Raw genomic sequence first — 27,389 nt, 5'->3', positions numbered from 1 at the left:
TGTTCTCCTCTTATGGTCGTTGACTTGTTTTCAACATGTTTGTGATATGTAAGCAATAAGTTGATGTACGCTCTCCTCTTGTTTTCAACATGTTTGTAAAATGTATGCAACAAGTTGACATTTGTTCTTCCCTTGCTTTCAACATGTTTGTAAATTGTATGCGACACATTAACGATTATTCTTCATTTGTTTTCAACATGTATGTGACAAGGTGATGTTCATTCTCCACTTGTTTACAACATGTTTGTAAAACGTATGCTTCACGTTGATGATTATTCTCCACTTATTTTCAACAAGTTTGTAAAATGTATGCGACAAGTGAATGTTTAGTCTCCACTTATTTTCAATATGTTTGTGTATGCCACAAGTTGATACTTATTCTCCACTTGTTTTCAACATGTTTGTAAAACGTATGCAATAGGTTGATGTTCATTCTCCACTTGTTTAAAACATGTTTGTAAAATATATGCGACAAGTTGACGTTCGTTCTCTACTTGTTTACAACATGTCTGTGATATGTATGCGGTAAGTTGCCGACATGTACTTACAACAAGTTTAACGTAATTTGGACGCACCACTGCCTGCAGAGAATGTCAGAACAGAGAACTGAGTCACCTAAGTACACAAAGGTATTGGTTGGAAAAGAAGAAGAGACTAAGAAAACTGACAATTCATTTCCTTCTCTGCCTTATTACCTCCTCTGATTCGTCAAGATGGGATTCAAATAAGTTTCTCCTGCCTGTTATTCATTCACTCATTTTGAAGAACTTATATGTTATATGAATATGCCATACAAACTAGATTATGGGAACTGTTCTTAATCAAGTTGATTGATTGATCAATGTCTGCTGACGCGGTTGTGATCGAGAGGAAATTCTTTTGAGTGATAATATATATATATATATATATATATATATATATAGATAATAATAAAAATATGTATAAATATATATATATATATATATCTGTATACTATATATATATATATATATATATATATATATATATAGATAGATTGATAGATAGGATAGATAGATATTATATATATATATATATATATATATATATATATATATATATGACTGGTAAAAAGTTTCTGTAACAACAGAATTCCATCTAATAAAAGGAGCCCATACAAACACCAAAATGTAGAGAGAAAAGTACTATATTTCAGAGACTGCTGTCTCTCTCTTCAGGTATATGAATGAGAAAAGTTTACAGAAAAGGTGGTATTTATACCAAGAGATTCGTCCACAAGTAAGCCAATTTAGGGTCACCCCCGCTGATATCTTCCTTTAATCTTCTTAAGTGTTGGTTGAATGAACACTGCGTCGACGATATCTGATATCCAATTCCCTTTTGAGATGTTCATCACCTGCTTCTCTTTTATTAAGGCCGATTCCATCATTTGACTTTTGTACCGGCAGTTGCTGCTATAAATTACACGTGACATATTCCAGTTTATTCTATGGTTATGTTCATTTATATGGTTGAAAATAGCCGAGTTCTGTTGTCCATACCTAACTGACCGTTTGTGTTGTATTAATCTCTGGGGAAGTGATTTACCTGTAAATCCGATGTAAGATTGGTCACAGTCCTGGCATGGGATCTCATATACCACAGAGTCTTTGGGAGATGTCTTTTGTTGGACGTTAATCAGGGATTTGGCTAAGGTATTTGGGTAGGTAAATGCAAAAGGGTTGGATTTCCCAAGGGTGTGAGTTACTCTCTTAATCGTCTCCAGGTGGGGAATTTTTATTTTATTGTTGGGTGTGTCTCTGGTCTTGTCTTTAGGGGGTCGGTAGAAAATTACGTTTGCTTTTTGAATTGCTTTCTCAATTATATGGTCAGGATACTTTAAAGATGAAAGTTGCTTGTGAATTAGTTCAAATTCTTTTTCCAGGAAATCTGGGGAACAAATTCGTAAGGCTCTTAAGAATAGGTTGCTAGCTACACCTATCTTGATAGTATTGTCATGATAGCTAAAGTAGTGAATATATGAAAGTGAGAACGTTGGTTTTCTGTATATGGTAAATTTGTATTCTGTCGTGTCTCTGATTATTAAAACATCAAGAAAAGGAATTTTGTTGTCTGTTTCCCATTCAACTTTAAATTTGATGCTGGGCACTAATGCGTTTAATTTGGAGAGGAATTCATTAAAATTACCCCACTTATTATCCCAAAATGTTAGTATGTCATCCATGTATCTCATCCACAGCATGTTTTTGGGTTTTATTGCAATAAAACCCAAAAACATGCTGTGGATGAGATACGTGGATGACATACTAACATTTTGGGATAATAAGTGGGGTAATTTTAATGAATTCCTCTCCAAATTAAACGCATTAGTGCCCAGCATCAAATTTAAAGTTGAATGGGAAACAGACAACAAAATTCCTTTTCTTGATGTTTTAATAATCAGAGACACGACAGAATACAAATTTACCATATACAGAAAACCAACGTTCTCACTTTCATATATTCACTACTTTAGCTATCATGACAATACTATCAAGATAGGTGTAGCTAGCAACCTATTCTTAAGAGCCTTACGAATTTGTTCCCCAGATTTCCTGGAAAAAGAATTTGAACTAATTCACAAGCAACTTTCATCTTTAAAGTATCCTGACCATATAATTGAGAAAGCAATTCAAAAAGCAAACGTAATTTTCTACCGACCCCCTAAAGACAAGACCAGGGACACACCCAACAATAAAATAAAAATTCCCCACCTGGAGACGATTAAGAGAGTAACTCACACCCTTGGGAAATCCAACCCTTTTGCATTTACCTACCCAAATACCTTAGCCAAATCCCTGATTAACGTCCAACAAAAGACATCTCCCAAAGACTCTGTGGTATATGAGATCCCATGCCAGGACTGTGACCAATCTTACATCGGATTTACAGGTAAATCACTTCCCCAGAGATTAATACAACACAAACGGTCAGTTAGGTATGGACAACAGAACTCGGCTATTTTCAACCATATAAATGAACATAACCATAGAATAAACTGGAATATGTCACGTGTAATTTATAGCAGCAACTGCCGGTACAAAAGTCAAATGATGGAATCGGCCTTAATAAAAGAGAAGCAGGTGATGAACATCTCAAAAGGGAATTGGATATCAGATATCGTCGACGCAGTGTTCATTCAACCAACGCTTAAGAAGATTAAAGGAAGATTATCAGCGGGGGTGACCTAAATTGGCTTACTTGTGGACAAATCTCTTGGTATAAATACCACCTTTTCTGTAAACTTTCTCATTCATATACCTGAAGAGAGAGACAGCAGTCTCTGAAATATAGTACTTTTCTCTCTACATTTTGGTGTTTTTATGGGCTCCTTTTATTAGATATATATATATATACATATATATATATATATATATATATATATATATACTATACATATATATATATATATATATATATATATGATATATATATATATATATATATATATATATATATATATATATATATATAAAGGTGATGCCACAGAGGAAAATGGCATCATCTTTATTTATAGATAGCTTCACGTTTTATATTTTTCGTGATCAAGTTATTTATATATATAAATATATATATATATATAATATATATATATATATATATATATATATATATATATATATATGCAATATAAAAACACTGTATCGTGCTTCTAAGAAATCAATAGAGGGATCCACAGTAATATCCTTGTTTATCTAGATATAAATATCTAGATAAACAAGGATATTACTGTGGATCCCTCTATTGATATATATATATATATATATATATATATATATATATATATATATATATATATATATTTTTTTTTTTTTTTTTTTTTTTTTTTTTTTTTTTTTTTAATGTATACCGAATTATTAATCTGGTATTAAACTGAAATACAATTCTCTGAAATGCTGATATGTATTTTTTGCTTTCGTAGAACAGCGCTGATAAATGAAGCCTTCTTTTAAGCACCAGATAAACTACTGGATCTTATACGTAAACTCTCTCGCGATAATGACGAGACGAAGAAAGTACTGACAGATAATTTGAGTACTCAAAGAGTTTCTTCAAGGTCATCGAATCCAGGTTACAGCGGACTTTGAAATGTGTACACTAGTCACGTGCTATACGGGGTAGAAACAAGGGCCGGTTGAATTCATTATATATATATATATAATTATCAGTGCTTAATAACTGTTTGGCAATATGCTGATAAAGTACGCTATAGTCTTATAAAATTGATTATAGAATTTAGCCAAAGCACTGGGACCCATGAGGTCATTCAGCGCTGAAATGCAAATTGACAGTTAAAGGTTTGAAAGGTGTAACAGGAGGAAAACCTCAAAGCAGTTGCACTATGACTCAATTATCAGGATCTGGGTGGAAAGTAAGATGGAAGAAAGAGAATACGAACGAAGGTACAGTAAAAGGAACGAAAGGGGGTTGCAGACATGCGTATAGCAGCTAATAGAAAGGACGCCATAGAATAATTATGCAAATACCCACCAGGAAATAGACCCTTCACTTCTTGTTATTGTTTTTATCTTGTCAATCCCTTTTTCTGTCTGATAAGGAATATATCTCCCGAGATAAGGATTTTCTGCTCAACTCTCAACACAGTTGCAGATAACGAGAAGTGCTTCCCTCTATACGCAGATTGTTAAGTTATCGATTATCTGTTAATAAGTTATCTTTATCAGAGACTTTTGACGCTGGAGAAATATTACAGAGGTCAGCTAGGTTTCATGAGTGAATATCTTTTATTATATTTTTCTGATTGTTGTCATAGTTTTAACAGATGTTGAAATGTCTCTAAAATGGACGAAAGTATTACGACTAAATATTTGGTATTATTTTTTCATAATTTTTTTTTTTATTATTTCATAGCTTTGATCGAATGTTGAAATTTTATCAAAAATAAAAATGGACTTAAGTATCATGAGTGAATATTTGGTATTATTTTTTCATGGATTATTTTTATTTCATAGTTCTGATCCAATGTTGAAATCTTATCAAAATTGAAAATGGACGAAAGTATGATTTGCGTAACTCATTATCAACATTATCATTATCATCATTAAAATACAATTTTTATTCCAAAGGCCAGGCGCTGGGACCTGTGAGGTCACGCAGCGCTGAAAATAATGTTGGAACGATTGTTAGGGGAGGGTTGAGGAATGTAAGATGGGAGAAAGAGAATGTCAACGATGGTACGGTAAAAGGAATGAAAAGGGTTAATGCCTACAGTGCACCGCGTGGGGTATACAGATTGCGCTACCCAACCCCCCTTACGGTAATTTCATAAAGAGATGCCTGAAAGCGAAATTAGATTACGAATACATAAAATAAAAAATAATAAAAAAATTAATTTAATACACTTAACGCAAACTTTCGTATACACGTACACAAAGAAAAACCATACACACATACACAAATACACACCAACATCATACACACCACATCAATCATTCTTTCGCCTTTCACGCTACCCCTAAATGAGGCGTGATCAATTTTCGATTAGATATGGTTATCGAAGCTTCATTATAGAGGAACAGCTAACCCGCCCTCCCAACTGGCAGTGTGGTATCATGTAACCTTCTCTCTCTCTCTCTCTCTCTCCTCTCCCCTCTTCCCCTCGTCTCTCTCTCTCTCTCTCTCTCTCTATCTCTCTCTCTCTCTCTCTCTCTCTCTCTCTCTCTCTCTCTCATTACAAGCATAGTGCCGAAAAAAGAGCCTATCACTTTGTCAATAACTTTACAGTGGAGAAAATAATTAATGTTTGAGCGTTCCATCAATAGCATGGTAAAACTGAAGAGAGAGAGAGAGAGAGAGAGAGAGAGATAGGTGTGTGTGTGTCTTCCTCCAACTCCTTCCTCCTCTTTCTTGCATGCAATGTCAAGCAATGAGCAGCTGCGTGGCAAAGATGCTGATTCAGTGAACACAAACAAAGGACAATAGTGTTTGCGCCAAGCACGAGTGCTTGACTCCGCAAAAGCAGAACATAATATTCATTTGTGTGTGTATGTATATATATATATATATATATATATATATATAGGGTGTGTGTATATATATATGTATGTATATATATATATATATATATGTGTGTGTGTGTGTATGTATAGATATATATATATATATACATACTATATATACATATGTATATATATAGTATATATACACCAGAAAATTGCAATAGTAATCAACCAGCAAATTCCCTCACATCATGAAGAAGATAAGAAGACCTCACAGTGTGAAAGTCACATCAGACCAATATAGCAGTAGTAGTATATCCGAAGCATCGTCCCGTGAGGACTATAAAGCAAAGAGACGGAGGTGGCCGAGTACAAACAAGTACAGAGCTGGCCTTGAGAATGTTTAATGTTGCCACAGGCATCATTGTTTTGCTTGGAGGAACTCTTCCCTCCTCTTCGTAATCTTCTTCTCCTCCTCCTACTCTTCTTCTTCTTCTTCTTCTTCCGTTTGGTGAATAATGAATGGGAGAGGCAGGGGAGAGGGCACTGTCTTGGTTGAAGGAACTCTCTCCTCCTCCCCCTCCTCCTCCACTTCTTCTTCTTCTTCTTCCGTTTGGTGAATAATGAATGGGAGAGGCGTGGGGGGGGGGGGTTTAGCTCCAATGCACCCTGGGAGTAGGGGTGAGTCAAGGGACCCAGGGAGTAAGGGGGTTGTCGAGGGGTCCCTGGAATTAAGGGTAAAACGGAGACCTGGAAATAGGGGAAGTCATGGAACCTTAGGAATAGGGGGGTCAAGGAGTTCCAGGAAGTAGGGGGTTGGTTTCTAGGGGGTAGGGGGGTGTTTCTAGGAGCTAAGGGCGTTTCTAGGGGCCCTAGAAGTAAGGGTAACAAAAGTCATGGAGTCTTGGTGGGAGGAAAATGTTTTGCTGTTGCAAAAGTAAGATTGAAGAGAGAGAGAATATGAACGGAGGTACAGTAAAAAGGAACGAAAGGAGGTCGCAGCTAGATGCCCTTAGGAAGCAGCGACGCTGCAAAGAACCTCATAAGAGGTCATTCCTCGGACGAATACCTACTGAGGGAACTGTTCGTGGAATGAAGACATATCTTCTCGTTTTAACATCTAATGGAACTACTGCCTTATCTTGATTGACTTAATCACTTGAAACTTTATCTTTTCGTGTCTCTCACGATGTGAAGATGGTGAATTTTGAAGGTCGTCTTCCTAAGAATATAATAATGGGCAAATGAGATGTGAATACAGTTTGAGAAATATTCCAAGCGAAACCTTTAACACTGAAAGACGGAAGTAAATCAAAAGTATATATATATATATATATATATATATATATATATATATATATATATATATATATATGCGTGTATGTGTCTAATCTGTTTTGATTTCTTTCTCTATTTTCTTGAAGATTAATATTACGGCGTCTTTCAGTGTACATACATGCACACAATAATGTTATGTATAAGTATATGTGTATATATATATAAATGTATAAATATGTGTGTATGTATATATATATATATATATATATATATACTATATCTATATATATATATATATATATATATATAGAAAGAGAGAGAGAGAGAGAGAGAGATAGAGAGAGAGAGAGAGAGAGAGATTCAAACTAGCCAAGCACAGCATCTGCTCCGAGTAACAATAAGTTCTGATATTCTGACATTTAACACGCATGAGAGAGAGAGAGAGAGAGAGAGAGAGAGAGAGAGAGAGAGAGAGAGATAGAGAGAAATGAAAACCTACCTCACGGTATTTTCAGGGAAACGTTACTGAACTTTCTGCTCAGTTTCTTCCAGACCGAATTATTGTTTTTAGAAATTCGTTTGCAGAGGAATTGAAAAACTTCATTTACACAATCATCAAGAAACCTCTACCCAAACATTTTATAGAACTCATTCTCTCCAATCCCCCGTGTTCCTTTCCACATTCATAGCCCACGGCCTACCAGGTCATAAATCAGCTGGGTATTTATTGGTTAACAATCCATACCCTAATTCCCAAAGCTTAAGTGGAGAAATTCACCTTATCTATACATTTTTTTTCACTGACTATCAGAGACCTGGCTTGTTAATCGTAACTACCCACCAGTGTTATAAAGATAATGGCAACAAGCAGACATACTGATACGCACACAGATACACATACACACACATACACACTAACAAGTCAACTGCGCAAGGAGCCGAGCTAGGCTGGATGAACCACTGAGCACTCAACCCTATGACGTCACGCGTCTCCGCTAGGTGCGCATCCAGTGGTGTGATCTTACATTACCCCCACTATCAAACCTAGTGGGGTCTGCCCCCTCAGTCCGTTCTTATCCCATCTTTCCATTCAACAACTATTCGCCTTATGCTTACAGTCTTCCTTAATCCTAATTACTTGCTAATTTGCCGAAAATTAGACTTATAGAGACAATTTGCGCGGATTTACTAACTATTTATCTGCGTCTGCTTCAAGTTCGTACAATGCTCCAATATTACGTGAGCCGATCTTTGCATTCAACCCTTATTCTCTTCTCTTTATTCTTCCAATATTCCCTAACCCCAATTACTTGCTTTATTGACCCAAAGGGAAATTTGCAGAGCCACTCGACGTGAAATTTCTAATCATTTATTTTCGTCTTCTCCAGTTTCGTACGTTGCTGCAATATCACGCGATGCTGAACCCATGAAATATATAATTTTTCATGCCTTATCATTCGCTCTGCTAATGGCGGAGATATTCGTTATCACTTCCACTGTAAGATTCTTCTCCTTCTACTTTTTTTATTTATTTAAACCCTTCTGTGGACTTCGTTAAAAACAGAACACATTGAAAAACAGGAGTTCGAGAACGTAAAAGCTGTTCAGCGTTCTGTATTTATTTTTTAGTTTTCTGGACTACATGAAAACTATTGCGGTGGCTTTGTCTGTCTGTCCGCACATTTTATGTCCGTCCTCAGATCTAGAAAAACTACTGAGGCTAGAGGGCTGCGAATTGGTATGTTGACCATCTACCCTCCAATCATCAAACATACCAGTTTGCAGCCCTCTAGCCTCAGTAGTTGCTAGTTTATGTAAGGTTAAACTTAGCTATGGTCGTGCGACTGCCAAAGCTTTAGGACAGGCCACCACCGGGCCGTGGCTGAAAGTTTCATGGACCGCGGCTCATAATACACTATACGCTATACAGAAAACTCGACTGCACTAAAGAGACTTAGGCGCATTTTTTACTTGTTCATTTTTAGTAACAATGTTCCATCATATATATAAAAAAAAATTTGCATTATTCAACTGAATTTTGTTATGCTGAAGGAGCTGAATTTGCATAAATATACCTATAAATCTACTCAGCCTCCTTGTTTTTCATATGTAAGCCCGTACCCACACAATAGCATAAGCGCGCACGCGCGTGCATACACACACACGAAAAAACTGCATATGATGGCCCATTGTTATTAAAAACATTTTTTTCAAATTACAGAGAAATCAGAAATCAACAACACATGCGTTCGAACACTTGTTTCACGATACATTAAACTTATTACTAAAAAAAATTACAAAGACTACAAGGTCACACCTATCGAAGGGCATAAGTGGGTCACAAAACCAAATAATCCAGAAAAAGGACATAAATATCAATGATCAAAGGAGGGCATTACAGAATAAAAGGTTATAGAGTTCTGGCAGAAACCAAATGCATTATGTCTTGAAAGGTCTTAAGAGGTCACAAGATTCGGAGGTCGTAAGCTAGTCCCAGAGTTCAAGGCTACGTAAAAGTTCTGGAGTTGTTGGAAAGCAAGACGGGAAAAAAGGAAGTAGGAACTGAGGTAAAATGAAAAAAAGTAAAAAGCTAAAATACATAATAAAAGTTCTGGAGTTGTTGGAGAGGATGACGGAATAAATGGAAGTGGGAATAGAGGTATAATAAAAAAAAAGAAAGGAAAAAGCTAAAATACAAAAAAGTTCTGGAGTTGTTGAAGAGGACGATGGAATAAATGGAAGAGGGAACAAAGGTAAAATAGAAAAAAGTAAAAAGCTAAAATACATAAAAGTTCAGTAGTTGTTGGAGAAGAAGATGGAATAAAATGAAGTGGGAACAGAGATAAAATATAAAAAAAAACTAAAAAGCTAAAAATTGGCTGCAGCTAGGGGTCTAAAGGACGCTTCCAACAACCTATAGTAATGCCTACAGTGTACCACACGAGGTGCACTGACGGCGGCACTACTCCCCTACGGAGAGAGCGAAGGAAGAAAAGAGAAGGAATAATGATTGTATGAGGTAACGATCGATCTTCCAGACGGTCGCTCGATCCCCGAATGGGACCGAATATGAAATTAGGACCAGATAAAGGTCTCGTTGCTACGAAGTCATGCAAGGTCATTCGGCCATTTTTTTTTTTTAATAAATATAACTTATAGTTTGGAGTTTGCTAATCTTATTAGCGAAATTCTACTGATATGCATATATTTATTATGTAATAAATACTTTTATTGAGATTTTTTTTAAGATTTTGTAATAAATATAACAGATAGTTTGGATTTTGCCAATCTTAATAGCGAAATTCTATTGATATGCAAATATTATTATGTAATAAATACTCCTGTTGAGATTTTTTTACATTATTTTTTAGATTTTGCAATAAGTATAACTGATAGTTTTGAGTTTACAAATCTTATTAATTACCAATCTTGCATTGGCAAACTGGACGGAAATAATAATGTATAGCCGACGAGACGCTAGATATAGTAATTAGAAGTTGTTATGGAATATAGAATATATATATTTGTGTGTAGCGCTTTCTCTCTCTCTCTCTCTCTTCTCTCGCTCTCTCTCTCTCTCTCTCTCTTGTGTATCTATATATATATATATATATATATATATATATATATATATCTATATATATATATATATATATATATATCATTCAAGCTACAAATGTCCTTTAATATCTAAATTCACTTTACCTCCCAAATGATATATTTTCATATATGTACCAAAGAAGGGGAATTTTTTAATTGATAATAATTTCGTCCCCCCATGGGATCGAACACCGTCCAAGTGGACGGGGACGAAATCAGGACGGTCAGTGACGCTATCCAATCAGCCAACAGAGACGCTATAAGTTCATATCGATTCTGACCTTACAAATCACCCTCGATCTGGATGCATTCGTAATTAGAATCGATATGAAACCCCGTCTACCATGTTGGCCAATTCGAGCGTTTTGACAGAACGTAGCCTTTTGTTATGAATAATTATCACATCGAACCGTGATCCATTTATATATCAATTCAAGCTACAAATGTCCCTTTAATATCTAAATTCACTTTACCTCCCAAATGATATATTTTTCATATATGTACCGAAGGGGAATTTTTTTTTTAATTGATAATAATTTCGTCACCCCCTGGGATCGAACCACCGTCCAAGTGGACGGGGCGGGACGAAATCAGGACGGTCAGTGACGCTATCCAATCAGCCAACAGAGACGCTATAAGTTCATATCGATTCTGACCTTACAAATCACCCTCGATCTGGATGCATTCGTAATTAGAATCGATATGAAACCCCGTCTACCATGTTGGCCAATTCGAGCGTTTGACAGAACGTAGCCTTTTTGTTATGAATAATTATCATCGAACCGTGGATCCATTTATATATCAATCAAGCTACAAATGTCCTTTAATATCTAAATTCACTTTAACCTCCCAAAGATATATTTTCATATATGTACCGAAGGGGAATTTTTTTAATTGATAATAATTTCGTCCCCCCTAAGTGGGCCCCCCCCCCCCGGGGATCGAACCACCGTCCAAGTGGACGGGGACGAAATCAGGACGGTCAGTGACGCTATCCAATCAGCCACAGAGACGCTATAATTTGTTCATATCGATTCTGACCTTACAAATCACCCTCGATCTGGATGCATTCGTAATTAGAATCGATATGAAACCCCGTCTACCATGTTGGCCAATTCGAGCGTTGACAGAACGTAGCCTTTTGTTTATGAATAATTATCACATCGAACCGTGATCCATTTATATATCAATTCAAGCTACAAATGTCCTTTAATATCTAAATTCACTTTACCTCCCAAATGATATATTTTCATATATGTACCGAAGGGGAATTTTTTAATTGATAATAATTTCGTCCCCCCATGGATCGAACCACCGTCCAAGTGGACGGGACGAAATCAGGACGGTCAGTGACGCTATCCAATCAGCCAACAGAGACGCTATAAGTTTCATATCGATTCTGACCTTACAATCACCCTCGATCTGGATGCATTCGTAATTAGAATCGATATGAAACCGTCTACCATGTTGGCCAATTCGAGCGTTTGACAGAACGTAGCCTTTTGTTATGAATAATTATCACTCGAACCGTGATCCATTTATATATCAATTCAAGCTACAAAATGTCCTTTAATATCTAAATTCACTTTACCTCCCAAATGGATATATTTTCATATATGTACCGAAGGGGAATTTTTTAATTGATAATAATTTCGTCCCCCCCATGGGATCGAACCACCGTCCAAGTGGACGGGGACGAAATCAGGACGGTTCTGTCAAAACGCTCGAATTGGCCAACATGGTAGACGGGGGTTTCATATCGATTCTAATTACGAATGCATCCAGATCGAGGGTGATTTGTAAGGTCAGAATCGATATGAACTTATAGCGTCTCTGTTGGCTGATTGGATAGCGTCACTGACCGTCCTGATTTCGTCCCCGTCCACTTTGACGGTGGTTCGATCCCATGGGGGGACGAAATTATTATCAATTAAGAAAATTCCCCGTTCGGTACATATATGAAAATATATCATTTGGGAGGTAAAGTGAATTTAGATATTAAAGGAAACATTTGTAGCTTGAATTGGATATATAATAAATGGATCCCGGTTCGATGTGAATAAATTAATTCATAACAAAAGGCATACGTTCTGTCAAATACTCTCGAAATTGGCCAACATGGTATGACGGGGTTTTACCATATCGATTTCTAATTACGAAATGCATCCAGATCGAGGGTGATTTGTAAGGTCAGAATCGATATGAACTTATAGCGTCTCTGTTGGCTGATTGGATAGCGTCACTGACCGTCCTGATTTCGTCCCCGTCCACTTTGACGGTGGTTCGATCCCATGGGGGGACGAAAACTTATTATCAATTAAAAAATTCCCCCTTCGGTACATATATGAAAATATATCATTTGGGAGGTAAAGTGAATTTATATTAAAGGACATTTGTAGCTTGAATTGATATATAAATGGATCACGGTTCGATGTGATAATTATTCATAACAAAAGGCTACGTTCTGTCAAACGCTCGAATTGCCAACATGGTAGACGGGGTTTCATATCGATTCTAATTACGAATGCATCCAGATCGAGGGTGATTTGTAAGGTCAGAATCGATATGAACTTATAGCGTCTCTGTGGCTGATTGGATAGCGTCACTGACCGTCCTGATTTCGTCCCCGTCCACTTGGACGGTGGTTCGATCCCATGGGGGGACGAAATTATTATCAATTAAAAAATTCCCCTTCGGTACATATATGAAAATATATCATTTGGGAGGTAAAGTGAATTTAGATATTAAAGGACATTTGTAGCTTGAATTGATATATAAATGGATCACGGTTCGATGTGATAATTATTCATAACAAAAGGCTACGTTCTGTCAAACGCTCGAATTGGCCAACATGGTAGACGGGGTTTTCGTATCGATTCTAATTACGAATGCATCCAGATCGAGGGTGATTTGTAAGGTCAGAATCGATATGAACTTATAGCGTCTCTGTTGGCTGATTGGATAGCGTCATGACCGTCCTGATTTCGTCCCCGTCCACTTGGACGGTGGTTCGATCCCATGGGGGGACGAAATTATTATCAATTAAAAATTACCCCTTCGGTACATATATGAAAATATATCATTTGGGCGGTAAAGTGAATTTAGATATTAAAGGACATTTGTAGCTTGAATTGATATATAAATGGATCACGGTTCGATGTGATAATTATTCATATATATATATATATCTATATATATATATATATATATATATATAATATATATATATATATATATATATATATATATATCTATATTATGTATTATATATACATAAATATTTATATCATATATGCACATAATGTATATATAATATTATATATACATAGACTTATAATACATGCTCATATACATATATGTGTATATATATATATATATATATATATATATATATATATATATATAATGTGTGTGTGTTTTACAAAACTAACTCTTCACAGAGGGGAGGTTACGAAATCGCTGAGCGTGAAAAGTTTATGGGCTGACTTAGCCTGACTATCAGCTTAAATGTCAGTCGAGGAGGCCATAGAGCATCCACAAACTGAGAGAGATCAACTCAGCCGTTTCTTAACTGAGGAGAGAATAAAGCGATCATGAATTCTCTCCCTCGCTCTGTGTTCCCCAGGGTGTCTCACTGTCTCGTATTCCAGTGGGTAGGACGCTCGTCACACCTGCAAGTGGTTGGAATGCTTAAGAGATATTACATTAACGCAAACTGTTCCTCAGTTGTTCTCTTATAGTTGGGTAAGTTCCTGGTTGCTAGTTGACTGCGGTGTGTCAGAGCCATGGCTGAGAGGGGGTATGAGGCTCGCACCTCCATTCCAAAAGATCTTCTGAAAAATGGAGAGATCTTGAACCAGCTAAGACAATATTATATATATATATATATATATATATATATATATATATATATATATATATATGAATAACTTGATCACGAAATATATAAAACGTGAGGCTATGTATAAATAAAGGTTTTTTTGCCATGAAGGAAAAAATGAAAAAGCAAGATAGCCAAGTACTTTCGGTCCTGTTCAGACCCTTTACTGAGGCAAACTGATTTTACAAAGAACAACATAGTCAAAAGAAGGCTTAATATACAAACTGACACTACCAGATTAGCCATAAGGGCGATTTTCACTCTACAGAGAAGAGGAGCCGCCAGAGGCTAGCCAACACCTTGAAGGATACCCGCAGTAAACAAGTGATTCTTCCAGAAAACAGTACATTTTGAAAAAAACACGGGAGCATATACAATTTAATATCATGAATTTTTACACAAATTTTCCCAACAAAAATTATTATTAATGAAAAGACGAAAGCAAATATAAATATATATATCGAGCAAGAGAAAGAGGAGAGAGAATATCGAACCAGAGAGAGAGAGAGAGAGAGAGAGAGAGAGAGAGAGAGAGAGAGAGAGAGAGAAAATAATAACTATATACATGTGGGACTAATTTATTAGTTGTTCATTTATTTTGAGGTCCTTCATAAACATCTTACAAATATATGGGTCCAAATGGTACATTCCCAGACTAAGATTTAGGTAGTTTTATTAGTGATTTGTATAATTGCCAATTCCAGTAAATTTCTTGAAACATAATCATTAGATCTAGCAATTACCGAGGTATCACCCCAATTAATACAATGAGATTTTTCACTCAGATGGATAAACAGTGCATTTGAAGTCTGGGCTGTTCTAACTGAATACATATGTTGCTTTATACGTACACATAAATTTTTACTTGACTGACCAACGTAAAACGAAGGGCAACCTTTACAAGGAATTTTGTAAGTGATGTTGTTATTTGTTACGGGACTATTCTTAATTAGCATATCTTTAATGGTATTGTTATAAGAGAACACTACATTAACATTAAACGATTTAAATATTGATTTTATGGTTTCAAATCCACGAAAATAAGATAAGCTAAGTACATTTTTAGGCATTTCTTTTTCATTAATAGCAACATTATAAAACTTTTTGTGAGCTTTTTGATAACATAAATCAATTAAATGAGGTGGGTAGCAGAGATCGTTTCCTATCTTTTTTATGTATTCTATTTCTTGGTCCAGATATTGTGGACTCGTGATACGCAAAGCGCGTAGGAACATGGAAGAAAAAATTGAAATTTTAATATTAAGATGGTGGCCAGAATAAAAATGTACATATGTTAAATTATTTGTGGGTTTTCTATAAATACTGAATTTGCGTTGGAAAGATTCTCTATGTATTAATACATCTAGGAAAGGGATGACATTGTTATTTTCAATTTCAACAGTGAATTTTATGGATGGCACTAAATTATTCAATTTAGACAGTAAATCATTTACATCGATACCACCAGGTAAGACTACTAAGATATCATCGACATATCGGTACCATTTTAAGGGGATAAGTGTGATATTCAGGTGTTGTCGTCTCTCAAAAAATTCCATATATAAGTTTGAAAGGAGAGGTGATAAAGGGTTACCCATGGCCATACCAAATATTTGTTGGTAATATTCTCCATTAAAAATAAATCTCTGGTTCAATATTCTCTCTCCCTCTTTCTCTTGCTCGATATATATATATATTTGTATTTTCTTTCGTCTTTTCATTAATAATAATTTTTGTTGGGAAAATTTGTGTAAAAAATTCATGATATTAAATTGTATATGCTCCCGTGTTTTTTTCAAAAATGTACTGTTTTCTGGAAGAATCACTTGTTTACTGCGGGTATCCTTCAAGGTGTGGCTAGCCTCTGGCGGCTCCTCCTTTCTGTAGAGTGAAAATCGCCCTTATGGCTAATCTGGTAGTGTCAGTTTGTATATTAAGCCTTCTTTTGACTATGTTGTTCTTTGTAAAATCAGTTTGCCTCAGTAACAGGACCGAAAGTACTTGACTATTTCGCTTTTTCATTTTTTCCTTCGTGGCAAAAAACCTTTATTTATATATATATGCATATATATATATATATATATATTATATATATATATAAATATAAATATAAATATAAATATCTTCTAATAACTGGAAAGATATTGAACCATCTAAGAATATATATATATATATATATATATATATATATATATATATATATATATATATATATATATATATATATATATATATATATATTTATATATATGATATATACTGGTAGGCGATTTTTTGTATAATTAATGTGATTAATTTTTATAAGTTTGTGTGTATATATATATATATATATATATATATATATTATGTGTATATACACGTATACATAAGTATATCTATACATATATATTCACAGCAATAACACATAATGCAGTCTCTATGACGACATCTCATTTTCCCAGGAGGAAATGAGGAATTGGCCCAAGATAAAACTCATTAAAAAAATTATCAAAATAATTATACAAAAAAAAATCGTCAACCAATGTCCTGAACCAGTGTGGCGTGTTGCCATACGGTGATCATCGCTTCGCCCGCCTGCACCGATACCCTTCCCTTCAGGTCATTGTCGCCTCGTGACGTCACGTGCACAAACACGCAACAAGCAAACACGTACGAAAGCATAAACAAACAAGCTGGAGAGAGCATCCGTTGGAATCTTAGACTGCTTAGCCAAGGGCATATTTTCGCCTGCTTTAATTATTTTTTTTTTTTAAAGGTTTGGTCAGTGACCTCCTTCCTGATGGTCGGTATTGAAAACTGTGTGTGTGTGTGTGTGAGAGAGAGAGAGAGAGAGAGAGAGAGAGAGAGAGAGAGAGAGAGTGAATTTAAAAACAATAAATAAATAAATAAAACGAAGAAACAGTTAAACCAGAGAGAGAGAGAGAGAGAGAGAGAGAGAGAGAGAGTAGGAAAAGGTGATAAATGAATAAATACGAGGGAACAGAAGATAAAAACCGACACAACTGAAATTCTGAAGACTTCAGAAGCAGTAGAGAACAGGAATGAATTTGCTCTCTCTCTCTCTCTCTCTCTCTCTCTCTCTCTCTCTCTCTCTCTCTCCAACATTTGGAGATCAAGACGGTTCCTCCACAAACTGCAAGATGCAAACTATTCTACATTTCCCCTTTATCTCCTCTTACTTATTCCTAATCCACAGTGGTATATATATATATATATATATATATATATATATATATATATATATATATATATATGTATCTGCATTCACACCATTGTGGCTTCCTTCACCATTTTAGTCAGCATGCTATTATGAGATTTTTATGAATAATAATAATAATAATAATAATAATAATAATAATAAAATAATAATAATAATATAATAATAATAATAATAATAATAATACTCTACATTTTAGTAGAAATGGTAAAAGGTCTAGCAAACTTAGCATTATGTAACCCGGCGCTTTAGAACGACACTACACTGCTAGCAGGCTGCATGGCCTGCATAGTCTTGCGAGCAAGAACAGCTTGCATGAAAACATCAGTCATTGAAGAAGAACAACGAAAAATAACTTTACCCCTCGTTACTAATTCTCGTCAGGGGGTAGTTGGGCCAACATTGCATGACTGCCCATGACTTACGTAAGAGAAAACAACAACGGCCACTTAGGTCACTTTCACTATTTCGATACGACAATATAACGTCACATAGCAAAACGACGTAATATAACATCCCAGCTGTGTGTTGACTGACTCTCGTAACGTAAGATAACATAACTGAATAGCTTATGTTCATTTGTATACTCAGTCAACAGCCACTTGCTCCTCTCGAACTACAAACAAGAGAGCATCGTTGGAAACAACGAGGTACCTTATTAATGTCATAATTAGGCTTAAGACTGTTATTATGTCCGATATCTAATGTGTTTTACGTTAACTTTTACATAAAATGAGACTTCTGCTTCCCAGGAAAGATATAAAGATCAATAATAATGAAACTTTCTCTTTTTATGTAATAATGAGCGAGCGTGCTTCTCTCTCTCTCTCTCTCTCTCTCTCTCGTCTCTCTCTCTCTCTCTCTCTCTCTCCTCTCTCTATATATATATATATATATATATATATATATATTATATATATATATATATGCAACAAAAAAGTATCGAACAATCTAAATAATTTTACCGTACGTATAGACACGTCTAACAGAAAGTCAGCCTATTAACAATTTTCATCTTTATCCTTCACAATCAAAACTCGGAACTATGAGTTTTAATCGCAAGTGCGTCTGCATTTACCATTAAATAAATATAGAGACCCAGGACAACAGCAAAGAGGACTATATAATATCATCTTTGGCCACTCAAGAGCCGAGAGAAATCTCCGAGGTCAACCGGTCAGGTGCACTGAACCTGTATAGACTCACTCACCTCTTGTGCAGTGTTGCCAACTGTATGGTAGTTGCCCTACGTGTAGGGAAATATGGGCAAAATCTTAAGACAGCAGGGCAACACTTTCAAGTGTAGGGTAATTGTAACAAGGTAGGTTTAGATCAATATGCTTATTAGTATTCATTATATTGCATATAATCTAAAGATTTATCTATTATCATAGCCGCAGAATATTGGGTCATTTTCAGTTATGTAGGGTAATTTCTCGTCTCCTGTAGGGTTAGAGGGGTTTGGCAACAATGCTCCTGTGCCGGTCGGGACGTCAGGCTCGCTTGTCATACACAAGTGTTGTCAGATTTATTCTAGCACCGGTTGACGCTGTGATGTCCGTTTTATCAACACCTGTTCCTTAGCTGATCCGAAAAAGATGTAGAGGATTAAAAACGTGGAGAATTCATGGCATATAGGCGTTTGATTTGAACGCATTTTCAGGAGACTGCGATGGAACGGTTGAGAATTGCCGGTTGTGGATTGATGGGTGCGTTTATTATACAAAGTTTTCAGGTTTCTGCAGCAAAGAGACGATTGAGAACTGCTGGGTGAGGATTGCCAGATGCGTTATATTTCAAAGTGTTGTTTTCAGGAGACTACAGAGATACGGTTGAGGATTGTCTATTGAGTTTTATTTCAAAATATGGTTTTCAGGAAACGGCAGAGATACGGTTGAGGATTGCCTGATGCATTTTACTTAAAATATAGATATGTATTCCAGGAGACTGCAGAGATACGGTTGAGGATTGCCAGCTGAGTTTTATTTCAAAATATTGTTTTCAGGAGCGGGAGAGATACGGTTGAGGATTGCCTGATGCAATTTACTTAAAATATAGATATATATTCCAGGAGACTGCAGAGATACGGTTGAGAGCTGCTGGTTGAGGAATCCTGGTTGCTTTTAATATTGTTTTCAGCATACTGTAAAAGGACGACTGAGAATTGTTGGTTCAAAGGTGCTGTGTGCATTTAATTTTACAGCATCGTTTCATGAGACTACAAAGTGACGGTTGAAGGTTGCTTGGTGCGTGTAACTTAATGACACTGCTTTCAGGAGACTGCAAAGAGACGATCGTGAATATTGGGATAATTGGGTTCACATAAACTGCATCTGTTGCATGAACAGAATTATTTAACACCGCGTCAACTAGTAATGTTGCAATGCGTCCAGGAATGCCAAGTCATAAGTACATCTTAATGTTCAGAGTCAAAAAAGCAATTTTCTCAGTGCCCTGCGATGCTGCGTTTTGCAATGCAAAAGCTAAAGCTTTATTGATGAGGCCACGAAAATGCCCAAATCTATTGGAGCCAGATCTTGGCAGAGAGGGGCTGACTTCTGCCAAGGTCTACGTACGCCTTGACCCCAAACCTGGTATAGTACTAAGCCTAGCTTTCATGTATCGAATATTCCGCAATCGTGCCTGAAATTTTACAATACTTGGGAAAAGACGCTGACTGATTTGACTGACAGGCAAGAGTGTCTGCATTATGACTGCAGACTGGTGTCACAGAAACTGAGGTTTCTGAAGACGATCAGCGAATTCTGGTGACCACTCAGAAGAGACAAGAAATCTAAAATAGCTCTAATATAATCTGCGCACCACCTAATTAAAAGTAGAGTCACATATCTCACACGAGGCTACAGAATTACAGAATACGCACTGGCAGTACAATATAAATCGAGCTGCCTTTTTCCTGTTCGGTTAATTGAATTCTAACGACCTATCACCCTAAGGTTACAGTTTAAGGCCATGTCCTTCCGGAGAATTAATCAGGTATGTAAACCATAGTTTTTAAAAGAGAGGAAAGCAACTCAGAATTGATTTTCTTATTTATAATTACTTATTCTCTGATGCTACCATTAGCTATGCTTCTATAAACCCTTCAGAATTGAATTGAATTTAATATAGAATTTAGGCCAAGCACTGGGACCTATGAGGTCATTCTACGCTGAAACGGAAATTGACAGTAATAAGGTTTGAAAGATGTAAAAACAGGAAGAAAACCTCAAAGTAGTTGCACTATGAATCAATTGTTAGGAGAGGGTGGAAAGTAAGATAGAAGAAAGAGAATGTGAAAGGAGGTACAGTAAAAGGAACGAAGGGGTTGTATATACGGGCCGAAGAACCCTAAATCAATATTGCAGTCAATTAACAGAAATGCGTATGTCATGAACATGTATGAGTTACCATGTATATATATATATATATACGTATATATATATATGTATGTATGTATGTATATATATACATATATATATATATATGTATGTATGTATACACACCATTTCACTGTGTACCAGAGACTGACTTCCATAAGATTTCACGGTCGATAAGATAAGCCCGATTGGGCCTAAACCTGTCAAATCCAGACAGATTTGGGTTGATTTCTCAACTATACAATCGTTCCTTATCGCGAGAGTGACTTCGCAGTGGAAGGGTAACCAACGGCTCAAATATATAACTAGGTCGAGTTCTGCATCAAAGAACAACGGATGATTAACTTATGTTCGACAAACTAATAAATAATAATATACTCCAATGGCATTTTCTATAATTGTTATGCTTAGTACATTGGTATATTAATAATTAATATATTCTATATAATTATGTAATTTGATTTCAATAAGAACCTATCATTTTAACCTGAATCTATAAGAATCAAAGTCCTAGATAATACTGGTAACAAAACCAATATAAATAAAACTTGATAAATAAAAGAAAATGAACTCGATAAATATTGCGTTACTTGACCTCACCAATCTACATAACTAAAAATCTGTAAGAATCAAAGTCCAAGATAATATTGGTAACGAAATAATAATAACAATAAAAAGATAAATAAAAGAGAGTGAACTCGATAAATATTGAGTTACTTGACCTCATCAATGACCACCAATATTGCGAAGTCGCTAATGGACAAGACATAACTTACAACAATCCACGTGAATATTGTTCCCCTTAACAACAAGGCGTGATCCGACCTCCAGCTTACTCAGGTCACGTGCTAAAATCTACATACAGATAGCACATTGTTTCACCAATGAAAAGTTAAAATAAATACGATATATTTTAATAGAAATAATTGTTCTGTGCAGTATAAGATGCACATTATCTATTTTTTACATTTTCATTCTAATGAATAAATCATAAATATCCCATCCTCAAATTCCTGTATCTTTAACTCAATGAAAAACATCTTTTTCAGACATTTTTAGCTTTTTCAATAGACCTTTCCTCACACCCGCCCCCGCCCCCCCCACCAACAACAACAGCAAGAACAACAACAACAACGAAGTAGTGTGTAGGCTTACCCCCCGAGTAAGCGAAAATGAAAGGAAATCCTATGCCAGAAATAACACAAGAGTAACGGAAGTAACGCGATACCTCTTTCTCTCAAGGTATCGTATATCTGGATTGGGTCGATCAAACCGGTGATATATCCCACGGTTTGCGTTATCGCGCGTTATCGTAACGATACAAAAAGGGGAAAGATATAGGTGCGTATCGTAGATTCTGAGAACCAAGAAATGAGGACGCTATCTTAAATTTTGGTTATAAATTCTGAGAACCAAGAAATGAGGACGCATCTTAAATTTTAGTTATAAATTCTGAGAACCAAGAAATGGGAATGCTAGCGGAGATTTCGTTTATAAAATTCGATAAATGGAAGAAGGAAGTTTGCGCACTTTTCACCATAAATTGACGAATGAGCATCGGTACTAAACTTCGACGTATGAAGATCCATGTAACACGCATATTGATGCCACTAAAGCAGTAGCTTTTAACGAAAACTGTATAGAAGAAAATCCAGAATATATATATATATATATATATATATATATATATATATATATATATGTGTGTGTGTGTGTATATGTGTATATATATATATATAATATATATATATATATATATAATGTGTGCGTGCATATGGATGGTCTGAGGATACTCCCAGCCTATAGTGCACAGCAGTCCGCCAAATTTGTATATGGGTATACCAGCACTTTCTGGCATCTAGGAAGGGTTGCGGGGCTAACAACCTCACTCCATAGTGGTAAAATGTGTATAATATATATGCGTTAAAAATCTAGTCTGTTGAATTTCTAACAAATTCACTTGATCCATAAAAATACATGGACATAATAATAATAATAATAATAATAATAATAATAATAATAATAATAATAATAATAATAATTTTCTACGTTAGTGAATCACTCAGTCACTGGACCTACTTACTAAGGTGGAATTCTGAAAAAAAATATATAGTGACATAATGATTCCGGAGAAAGGATATAATAAAAAAAAATTAACTGTAACATCCGGCAAGCCACTACTTCTCACAAAAACGTTCCCCGTACTACCAAGCCTTGGTGTTGTTCTTTTTCTGCTTTCCTTTTCCCAGAACGACAATCTTTCCCTTTTTTTTTTTTTTTAATCGGTGTATATTTGTCATTCATATGTGAATGATGTATATCATAATACTAAGAGAGAGTGAGAGCTGTTGTATGGTCCTTTACGTAATACTGAGAAGAGAGAGAGAGTTGTTACATGGCCCCATATATAATAATGAAAGAGAGAGAGAGAGTCTCTTCTACTGTCGAATATGAAAATGAGAGAGAAAGAGATAGTTGTCACATGGCCCCATATTATATCTAATATAATGAGAGAGAGAGAGAGGAACAATCTTTCCTAGAGTTAAATAGGAAAATTCCTGAGAGAGAGAGTCAGACAGCTCCAGCTCTGCCGCTACTTACATAAATACCAAGAGACAAAGAGAGAGAGAGAGAGAACCTCTCATATGTCGAGTACGAAATATTGTGTGTGTGAGAGAGAGAGAGAGAGAGAGAGAGAGAGAGAGAGAGAGAGAATACGTGTGCATGAAGTTCAAGGCCAAAGAGAGAACAGAACACCCATTCTTCTGTAACTCCTTAAAATAAGCGATAAAGCGTAACATCCCTCTGAACAGATATCTAACTATTTATATTTCTTTTTTTTAAAAAGCTACAAAGTAAAAAGCTCTATTCAAACGTAGTCTAACGTGAACCGTTACCGTTATTTTCTTCCAAAATTTGCAGCTTCAAAACCTGTGATTTGGAGTCCTGGAATCCTTTATTTATAAACATTATTGGAATTCAATGCTGCAAGCGAGAGCTAAGTTGAAATATGGTCTGTTGGCGTGAACTTGGACACAAGTATGACGTCATCGCGTTTTCAGATAAGCAATGGAGGTCAGTGTATGTATATTGACGAAAAGGTAATGCAGGAGTTTACATCTCTCTCTCTCTCTCTCTCTCTCTCTCTCTCTCTCTCTTCAAATAAGTCTAAGACTGAACTTTTTTTTTTTTCCCTTCCCAAGTAAACTTCAAGTTCGGCGGGATATAAATTTCGCGCGAAATTAGGCAGACGATTATGAAGTTTCAACGGACATGTCACTAAGTCTAGAAGACTGGTTTGAATGTCAAATCTCCACGCCAAGAAAATATCCTTAACTCCTGATAAATAACCTTTCCTACTTGAGTAAATTTAAAATTGGCGGGAAATAATCTTCGCGGGGAATTGGCTAGCGATTACGAAGTTTCAACCGACGTGTCATTAGACCTATGACTTTTCCAAAGGTTTTTCTGCTTAGACAATCATGTATTATGTATTATAATTCAGAATTGGCCGGTTTATATTGGTCATGGTGGCTCGTTTTCACATTGAGGACTCGTCGAAGGTCACTCCCTTCGCAACAACAAACAACCAGCAGGATGTTTCCATCCCCTACCGGTGATGTTCCGATTGCATGATTCCATTCTTAGGTTGTCTGATTGCATCTCGTGGTTGATTGCATTATCAGTTCGTGCGATTGCACTCTGATGCTGTGATTACATTCTGAAGACCTACTAAATGTAACAGCACGATCATCTTCTGTTTCGAAGTTGTAAAAATAAATCGTAAATATAAGTCTTTCTAAGATATACGTGTACACGCAAACTCAAACTCATATAATATATATATATATATATATATATAGATATATATAATATATATATAATATATATGTATGTATATATATAACATATAATATATATATATATATATATATATATATATATATATATATATGAAATCGAATATCCCTAAGCCAGCTTGAATTATGTTATAATGAGCTCACTATACATATATCTTTAACACTACTTCAATGAATTTCTTGCTTTTACCGTTATTATTGTGGTTTTCTTTTATCTATTGCCATTTCTATTTTTTATGAATCTTTTTCATTTTTAATTTTTCTATTAACCAGAAAAACGGCCATTTATGCAAAGAGGAGCAAGTCCCAGTTTAAATTATTTTTTTTTACTAAATTCTGATTTTTTAAGCCTAGGCCTATAGACAACGAACCCAAATATTTTTCTAGTTGCTTCATATGATTGAGGAATTAAGGAGAGACGTTAATATGAGGAATAAAGTAGAGATGTTCATAACTTAAATATGATCCAGAAATCAAATAACAACACTTGTAACCCACCAGTTTATAGTAAGAGAAAAAAAAAAGGTTTATTTAGTCCTAAGGCTACGGAAAATGAACCCAAAATGCATTCTTGACGCTGAAACTTTTCCAGTTACTTATAAATGATAGAGGAACATAAGCAGAGACATTAACTTACTTAGAAAAGAAAATAACAACACTTGCAACCCACCTGCTCCACGGAAAAGTTGTAAATGCTCTCGTAAGTGCGCAAATGGGGGAAGGCTTCCGTAATTTCGGGAATGGGCGTGCTGACAGCCTCTGCTTCGGCCAAGGGCATGGGCGAGGAAGAGCAGAGGCGCCTCGTCGCCCAAAGGGCGCTTGACAAGCGCCGTGGGCGTGATGGTGGTGGTGCCCTGGTGCAACCCGAATGCAGGACCTGCCATAGCAGGCGTAAGGGCGCCGCATGACTCATCACCTTCGGAGGAATCTGTCTTTGTACTTCGAAGTATTGTTGGACACTTATCACTATCCACTAGTTGCGCCTTTTTAAAACTATCTTCAGGAGAGAAAGGGTGTGAGAGAAAGATTGAGAGAGAGAGAGAGAGAATTGCGACCTATCTCGCCAGCACTACACACTATACTACTATACTACTGAGTGAACCTCAGCAACCACCAGACTAACCAGTGCTAGAGCTAACTGACTCTCTCTCTCTCTCTCTCTCTCTCTCTCTCTCTCTCTCTCTCTCTCTCTCTCTCTCGGGACGTCAGGTGTTTACATGAATGGATTATCATGTCTGTTTACAAGTCGGCCCCAAAAGAGAAATCGTGAGAAATATGGACCGCCCCTTTCCACGTATAACTCTTTTCTTTAATGTAGAATGTAATAATCAAATGATTTCTGATGGTGATCATCTTTAATCCCTAAAATTAAACCAGGCTGTAATTTTATTATTTAAATACTCTGTAATAAAAATGAAGCAATTCCTGATAAACATCTAATTGAGTAATAAAACTTTCTTCGACTTTATTTTTTTTTTTTAAATCTAGACCAAGATGATTTGTTATCACTAACTACGTCATAAAACTTTAGACCAATTATACATACAGGTAAGTTCAACGGCTTTCTGTCAGTAACAACTTTTTTTTATATAGAATACAAAAATACACTTCTCTAAAAAACTTTTATTTCAATAAAAGCCGATTCTTGGAATTAATAGCCGGCTTTTGTTTACAAGTTCCTGAAGCAATGCTTCTCGCCCTGAGAAGGTCACACGGAATGTTGTGCAGAGTTGCCGATTGCCGTTTTATCGAATGGTGATAATCATCGCAATAATTAAAGATTGGAGCTCACGCTTTTAACTAAGACATTAAACTTTTTAGTATATTTACGTAAATATCAACTAGAGAAATTAAAATTATAGATCAATCTCTCTTACATGGACGTATTTGTAAATGCATCCAGAGTTCATTATTGTACATTGTACATCCTACTTCAGTACGTTGCCGACCAAACTCTGCGCATTTCATCGTACCGAACTGGAAAGAAATATTAGAATATAGTCAAAAATGTACCCGAGAACCTTGAAAAAATATGTAATGACGTATACAAGGTAATTCAATACTCAACAGCGTGTAAAATAGACCTCATACAATATGGAAATAGCAAACGATTAATGACGTAGCATTAGACTAACATATGTGGACGGAAATTGTCTTCATATTATTATTCAGATATAACCTATAGTGGCCTTAGAT

At 35.7% G+C, this 27,389-nt stretch overlaps 1 protein-coding gene across 2 annotated transcripts in view; it reads right to left on the bottom strand.

Moving 5' to 3' along the window:
- The window catches only part of LOC135226390 (acetyl-coenzyme A synthetase 2-like, mitochondrial), a 41,602-nt gene extending 15,271 nt beyond the window's left edge, over positions 1–26,331 (bottom strand). The window contains exon 1 of one of the 2 annotated variants that reach the window (XM_064265870.1): positions 25,864–26,331. In XM_064265870.1, coding sequence (XP_064121940.1) covers positions 25,864–26,077 — 214 coding nt within the window. In that variant the 5' untranslated portion in view covers positions 26,078–26,331. The remainder of the gene's footprint in view (positions 1–25,863) is intronic. The other variant, XM_064265871.1, reaches the window with a different exon arrangement.
- Positions 26,332–27,389: the final 1,058 nt, after the last annotated feature.

The sequence above is a fragment of the Macrobrachium nipponense genome, chromosome 14 (genome assembly GCF_015104395.2).
Source record: "Macrobrachium nipponense isolate FS-2020 chromosome 14, ASM1510439v2, whole genome shotgun sequence".
Lineage (NCBI taxonomy): Eukaryota > Metazoa > Arthropoda > Malacostraca > Decapoda > Palaemonidae > Macrobrachium > Macrobrachium nipponense.
Note: the sequence above shows the minus strand (reverse complement) of the source record. Positions and strands in the feature narration are given on the sequence as shown.